The 7,799-nt window shown below is 43.0% G+C and overlaps 1 protein-coding gene across 1 annotated transcript; it reads left to right on the top strand.

Annotated features, from left to right (window-relative positions):
• Window positions 1-957: 957 nt before the first annotated feature.
• LOC118902402 (60S acidic ribosomal protein P1-like) lies at window positions 958-1,367 on the top strand. The gene has a single exon (XM_036866679.1). It carries the CDS (start codon window positions 1,014-1,016, stop codon window positions 1,356-1,358), a length of 345 nt encoding a protein of 114 aa, XP_036722574.1. The 5' UTR covers window positions 958-1,013; the 3' UTR covers window positions 1,359-1,367.
• Window positions 1,368-7,799: the final 6,432 nt, after the last annotated feature.

The following is a 7,799-nucleotide window of genomic DNA, read 5'->3' as shown; positions in this document are numbered from 1 at the left end:
GAAATCCTTCCATCCTGGGCAATGTGAACATTGGTCACCTTTTTGGCAGGGTTTTCAGCAGAGACTTACAAGCCAGGGAGGAGAGTGCAGATTTATTCTAACTTCAGTGGGGGAGCAATCAGAGTTTTAAGCAGGAACATGAAATGATGTTTGACCACTAACTACTCAAGGCAAAAATACAGGAATCATCTTGATTCATTTCTTACCCTTAACCCCACATCATCAGCCTTTCAATGCTGTCTCCAAACTCTCTCAAACTCACCAATGTCTCCACTTTCTGTTATTACTACTCTAGTCCAAAGCCCTACAGGGTACTGATTAAAAGCGTGGGCTCTGGTACTGGCTGTGTGATCTCCAGGAACCTACTTAACCTCTCTGTGTATCAATTTCCTCATCTGTCAAATGGAGATAATAGAAGGGTGGTAGGGAAGATTGAATAAAACAAGCATATGTAAACTGTTTAGACTAGTGCTGGGCACTTCACTAGCCCTCAATAAATGCTGGCTTTCATACTAATAGTTTGAACATTCGTTTTTGATGGCAGGATTCTGGTAGCTCCTTACCTGGTCTCCCTGCTTTTACTATCACCCCCGACCCTCCAACCTTTCCACCATCTATTCTCCGTTAGCAGCCAGAGACATATTTGTAACAAATCAGATTTTTGTCACCATCCTCCCACCCTTCTTCAAATCCTTCAGTAACTTCCATTTAACTCTTGGAATAAAATTCAAACTCCTTTCTTGACCCCCAAGACCCTTTATGACCTGAGTTATACCAGCCTTTCTCTAGTAGCTTTTCAATTTTTGTCTTTATTCTTGAAAACTGAAATGTCACTATAATATTTCAACATATGAGTCGTTGCTACTACTACTACTACTACTACCGCTTTTCCTCAGCTTCTCTAAGGTGCTCGGTCCTTCCAAGGAAGCTAAGGCCGCGTTGGGGTGCGGCCCTCACTTCACCCGGCGACTAGCACCGCGCCTGGCAGACCCTGCCTAGCACTCGCCCGCACCATGGCCTCCGTCTCGGAGCTCGCCTGCATCTACTTGGCCCTCATTCTGCACGACGATGAGGTGACAGTCACAGAGGATAAGATCAATGCCCTCATTAAAGCAGCCGGTGTAAATGTTGAACCTTTCCGGTCAGGCTTGTTGGCAAAGGCTTTGGCCAATGTCAACATCGGGAGCCTCATCTGCAACGTGGGGGCAGGTGGGCCTGCCCCAGCAGCTGGTGCTGCCCCAGCAGGAGGTCCTGCCCCCTCCACCACTGCTGCCCCAGCTGAGGAGAAGAAAGTGGAAGCAAAGAAAGAAGAATCTGAAGAGTCTGATGATGACATGGGCTTTGGTTTTTTTGACTAAACCTCTTTAGTATAGCACGTTCAATAAAAAGCTGAGCTCTTTAAAAAAAAAAAAAAAAAGAGAGAATGAAATCTTGCCATTTGCAGCAACACAGATGGACCTGGAGGGTATTATGCTAAGTGAAATAAGTCAGAGAGAAAGACAAATAGTGTATGGTTTCACTTATATGTGGTATCTAAAACAAAACAAAACAAATGAACAAACACAACAAAACAGAAATGAGTTATAGATACAGAGAAGAAACAGGTGGTTGCCAGAGGGGAGGGGGGATGGGGAGATGAGAGAATAGGTGAGGGAGATTAAGAGGCACAAACTTCTAGTTACTAAATAAATGAGTCACAGGTATGAAATGTACAGGGTGGGGAATATAGTCAATAATTATGTAAAATCTTTGTCTGGTGACAGATGGTAACTAGACTTACTGTTGTGATCATTTTGTGATGTATAGAAATATTGAGTCACTATTTTGTATACCAGGAACTAACATAGGGTTGTAGGTCCATTATACGTCAAAAACAAACAAACTCAGAAAAAGAGATCAGATTTGTGGTTACGAGAGGCAGGAGTTGTGGGGAAGGAGAATTGGATGAAGGCAGTGAAAAGGAACAAACTTCCAGTTATAAATAAGTAATGTATAACATGGTTAATATAATTAGCACTGCTATATGTTATATATGTAAGTTACTAAGAGAGTAATTCAGTAAACTCTTAGTAAATCCTAGGAGTTCTCATCACAAAGAAAATAAATTTTATTTAAAAAAAATTTAATCTATATCAGATGATGAATGTACCCTAAACTTACTGGGGTCATCATTTCATGACGCATGTAAGTCAAATCATCATGCTGTACACCTTAAACTTATACATTGTATCTCAATAAAACTGGAAGAAATAAAAGCTATGCTTGAATACTCCAACAAAATCTGGAAACCAGTTGACACAAGAGAAACAAGATTGTCCTACAGTTAGACGAAGAAGGCAGTCACTTAACAGGATGAGATTTCTCAACCCCAAATCTCTACCGACAACAGACCTTAATGATGCCCTCACTGCTCGGGTTCATGCCTCTTGGGAGTATTGGCCAGCATCCTTTTCCCCTCCTGTCAGCTACTCTGACTAGGGCTCATTATTGTCTTCCCCAGCACGACACGCTCTCCCCTTCCACACTTCTCTCCATATTGCTCTGCAGGACTGGAAAGAACAGGCAACCACACTGTTTAGCACAAGATGAGCATGGAACAAACTCTTACTAGAAGACTTGCATTTGCCCTGAGCCTTCCCTCCTTCAAAATGCAAATGTAATAACAGACGAAAAGCCTTCCCAAGGCTTGGTGGGAGAGGATACGTCTGGGGATACAGAAAACAATGTGGAAGGGATAAGCCTGATTGAGGGAGGCTCACTGAGAGACAGAAGAGACAGAAGCCTGATGGTGGATGAAGGGGGTGACAGTCAGGGGAGGTGGAAAAGTCCTGGGGCAGAGATTGTTTTTTTTTCCATCTTTATTGGAGTATAATTGCTTTACAATGTTGTGTTAGTTTCTGCTGTACAACAAAGTGAATCAGCTGTAAGTATACATATATCTCCATATCCCCTCTCTCTTGAGCCTCCCTCCCACCCTCCCTATCCCACCCCTCTAGGTCATCACAAAGCACTGAGCTGATCTCCCTGTCTATGCGGCTGCTTCCCACTAGCTATCTATTTTACATTTGGGAGTGTATATATGTCCATGCCACTCTCACTTCGTCCTAGCTTCCCCTTCCCCCACTGTGTCCTCAAGTCCGTTCTCTATGTCTGCATCTTTATTCCTGCCCTGCCACTAGGTTCATCAGTACCATTTTTTTTAGATTCCATATATGTGTGTTAGCATATGGTATTTGTTTTTCTCCTTCTGACTTACTTCACTCTGTATGACAGACTCTAGGTCCATCCACCTCACTACAAATAACTCAATTTCATTCCTTTCTATGGCTGAGTAATATTCCATTGTATATATGTGCTGGGGCAGAGGTTTAATCCACGCCACAATTTCTCCAAAGGCAGAATATGCTGGAGAAAGGACGACAATCAGATTTGCCACACTGAGCCAGATGCTGGATCCTGGGAGAGAGCCAGCGTGCCGGTCTTGGGGGAGCAGCATGACTCTGAGGGCAACGGTGCCAGTGAACTTTGCTAAATCTCCATTTCACTTGCTTATCTGCCCCCACAGTCCTCCTAAAGTACCAAAGTTCAGCTGAATCTGATTAAGAGGCCCTCGTGATGATCTGAAATGTCAAGTGCTCTTCCATCCTAATAATATGCATCTGGAATACTTCCCAGATGAGAGAATACATGCTTCCCTTTGATTTAGAGTTGGAAGGATGACAGAGTGGAGGCAGTAATGATGATGAAAAGAAAAGCATAAGCCAGGTGACAACTCCCATGACACAGAGAAACCAACAATAGGGAATCAACAAATTATGTGAGATGTTGGCACCTGTGGCATAAACAACAGTGATACCACCTACAGCCATTGGTGATAAAACACAGCCACCTGCTATGGTACACCCAGGTTCTTACAGGACCCTTTCCTTAGATGAAATACAAGCTTCTAGGTCCAGCATTCGGGACCGTTACTCTTTGGAGAGGAAGGAAACATGCATGCTGGTTTTTAATAGTGATCATTTTCCTGCCATTAAACAAATAAAAAAAAAGAAATACATTACTACTGAACCACACTGTACCTGGTATAAAAATGTCTCATTCTTTCTAAGTTTGTGATCTTCTCATGAGTAAGGGTGTATTAGTTTCTTGTGGCTGCCATAACAAAGTACCACAAACCAGGTGGCTTAAAACAATGGCAATTTATAGTCTCACCAAGCCCCAAACCAAGGTGGCATCAGGTTTTGTTCCTGCTGAAAGCTCTAAGGGATAATCTGGTCCATGCCTCTCTCCTAGCTTCCTGTAGCTCCAGGTGTTCTTTGGCTTGTATATCCATCACTCCAATCCTCCGTCTTCACATGGAGTTTTCCCTCTGTATCTTCACGTTGTCTCCTCTCTGTGCATGTCTGTCTCTGTCTCCAAATTTCCCCTTTTTATGAGGACATCAGTCATATGGGACTAGGTTCCATTCTAATGACTTTATTTTAACTTGTTTACCTGGATAAAGACCATATGTCCAAATAAGTTCACATTCTGAGGTTTTAGAGGGTAGGACTCCAACATACCTTCTTTTGGAGGACACAATTCAACCCAAAACAAAGGAGTTGGTCCATTTTGATGAAGCTAGAAGAAACTCAGTGTGGGCCATCCATGTCCAGATTGTGTTCTGCATAACTGTGGTGTTTTGCAGAGGTATGCCAAAGGTTCTACAAACATTGATTCAACTTTCATTTAAAAATACATTGAAAACCCACCACAGACATTCAAATGTGATACACATCACTCATGAACACCAGAGTACAGCTTGTGCTTCCTTTATAACACATTTTGTTTTGTCCAGGCCCAGGAATAAAACTCCTTGTGCCATGTCCATGCATGTATTCAAACTTCAAACTAGTAGGTTATTGATTTAACACAATTGTCACTTTATAGTGGTCTTCTTGGAATTCAAGCCCTGTGCTTGACTGTATAAGTGTATAAACAAAGTGTATAATACTGCATGAGTTTGTAAGTGTATAGGCAAGAAGCTTCCTAGAGCTAAATTACAAGTGTCTAGATGCCTCTGCTCAGAGAGCGTCTTCCCTTGGCTCTGTGGTTAGTCATGTAAGGGAACACATGGCATATTGACAGGATGACACTGGGTAGGAAGAATGGCATTTCCGTAAAATGTGGGTACCCTATTAGTCAAGCCTCATTAGGTTGCAAATGACAGAAACCCATGTCAATCTAGTTTAAGTGAAAAGGGGACTTTGTTGGCTATTCCTCAGTGTTTCTTCTTCTTCTGTTCCTCACTGTAGAATTTCCCACGTGATTTCCACCATGCTTCTGTTAGGGGTACAATGCATTGGCTCACCCACACACATTCCAACACTAAGGCCCACTTCCTCGGACTACAGAAAATGGAAATCTAAAACTACATTTCCCAGATTCCCCTGTGGCTAAGGTTCCCAGGTGGCCTAGGTTCTTCCTGAACGAGGTGAAAGTGGACAACTCTTTGGGTCAGCTGGAGGCACAAGCACTTGGCTCTTCAGGACAGCTCTTGAGGAGGTTCTAGTGTCCTGTGTTCCGTGTCATGGGTGCTGTGTTGTGCAACGCAGTAGCCGTGGGACAGCTGGATGATGTCTCCTGGCTACTGTTATTCCTGGCTATGTAACCTCCAAACCTAGTTGTCAAGACCTTCTGGACATTCTGTGAACCACCAAAATATCTCAAAAATTTTTGGTTTTTCTTAAAAGGTCTTTCTACTTAAGTTAGTTAGAGTAGATTCTGTTGTCTGCTACTGAGAAGTGTGACTGATACCGTGTAACTCCAATCACCAGTACACACACTGATGACACCAGCTCTGTCTCTTCAGCCCACAACTCCCTTTGAAGCTGAAGACATATTTGACTGTCTCCTACACAGTCCCACCTAGATGTCCCATAGGTCCCTCAATCTTCATAGACCCCAAACCAAACTCCTCCTCCAAGCTTACTGTTCCTCTGTTTCCTTTATCAGATACTACCATTTTCCCAAGTGCCCAAGCCAAAATCTAAGACCCATCCTAGACATGTCTCTCTTTTTCACCACCAAATGTCAATTAGTGAGTCTTACTTAAATTCCTGAATATGTTCCTTCTTCTTTAATCTTCCTGCCCCATACCACAGTTTCTTATCCTACCATCCGTTGCCAAAACAAACTGTCTCCTGTCTTCTATCTCACTCCAATCCAACCACCCATCACACCTCCTCCATAGTGATCTTTCAAACACCCAAATATAACCATGTAATCCCTTCTCTTGAATGCGTTAAAGATTTTCCTCACCATTATTATGGTTTCAGATTGGATGAATGATGTGAAACCAGAGGGCATGTGTGGCAGAAAATGGCTAAAGACTCACCAAATCCATTTTCTCTTTCTCCTGAGAGCATGACTAGACCAATTTCCCAGCCTCTCTTCCAGTTATAGGGCTTAGTTATCAGTCAGATCTGACTTCAAATACCAGCTCTGCTATTGTAGCAGTTAGCTCCTGCCATGTAACAAACCACCTTGAAGCTTTGTGGCTCACAACCACCACCATTTATTATTTCTTACAGGTCTACAGAAGGATTGGTGATTTTGCTGTTCTGGACTGAGCTTGGGTGACTTTTAGCTGGGCTTGCTCATACATTGGCACTTTAGTAGGTCAGCTGGGGGTTGCCTGGTCTAGGATGGGCTTAGCAAGGAGACTTACCTCTGCTCCATCCTGGAGGAGATTTCCTCCTCCAGCTGGCTAGCCCAGAGGCAAGGTTTCAAGAAAGAGCAGAAAGAAGCATGCACGTCATCTTGATGTCTAGGCTCTGGACTGACTCACCCTTTTACCACATTGTTTTGGCCAAAGCAAATCACAGGCCAACTCAGATTCGAGGGGGTGGGGAAATAGACTCTCCCTCTTAATGAGAAAGGCTGCAGACTCATATTGCAAGGGAAGAAAGTAAAGAACTGCAGCCATTTTTACAATCAAAGTAGCACAGCTACTCACTAGATGCATGACCTCTCTGGGCCTCATTTCCTCATCCATAAAATAAGGGAAATAACATGTACCTCACAAATGAGATAATGGAGGTAAGACAAAGTCCTGAGTAGAGGGTCTGGCACATAGTAAGTACTCAATGATCCTTCATTACTTTTATTTTTCACATCTCCCTGCAATGTTTACCATTGTGCCTTTCTCATGGTTGGAAGCATTTGTTGAACAAATTAGTCATGCACATGGCTCAAACGACCAGCTAGAACAATGGTCTTTTAATGGCTCATCACGTTTCTAGAGCTAACACAAACCCACACTTCTCACACTTGGTCACGGGCCCCTTTGAAATCATTCTGTCCAAGCTTGTCATAGATCCCTTTTAAAATATATCCTCCAGCTGTTCAAACACAGTCTGTCCTCTGTGCATGTATCAGGACAGGAGGGCACAATTCATGTCCCTCTAAAAAAACTGACTGGAGCAGTCTTCCAAAAGAGAATGTGCATGAAGCCTGCTAATTAGGACACTTCAAACTTCCATTTCCAACAGATCAAAAATCATCCAGAATTATGCTAAGAAATCTTCTGATTTGCTTTATGTGGTACACTGACTACATTGATGGCCCATGTTTCACTCCTCCCTTTGTTGGTGTCTTCCCACACTGACTTTGGGCTTGGTCATTGGATTTGCTTTGGCTAATGGAATGGTAGCAAACTTGATACAGACATAGGCTGGAAACATAGTTGCTTTTGTCCATTTCCTCTTTTTATGGACCCCCCGTCACCACTATGAGAACATTCCAGAGTTAGCCTGCTG

The sequence above is a fragment of the Balaenoptera musculus genome, chromosome 1 (genome assembly GCF_009873245.2).
Source record: "Balaenoptera musculus isolate JJ_BM4_2016_0621 chromosome 1, mBalMus1.pri.v3, whole genome shotgun sequence".
NCBI lineage: Eukaryota > Metazoa > Chordata > Mammalia > Artiodactyla > Balaenopteridae > Balaenoptera > Balaenoptera musculus.
This window is presented reverse-complemented; position numbering and strand designations above follow the sequence as displayed.

What these genes read in the sequence shown, in the direction of transcription:
- LOC118902402 (XM_036866679.1), top strand. Translation starts at nt 1,014, where the DNA reads ATGGCCTCCGTCTCGGAGCTCGCCTGCATCTACTTGGCCCTCATTCTG.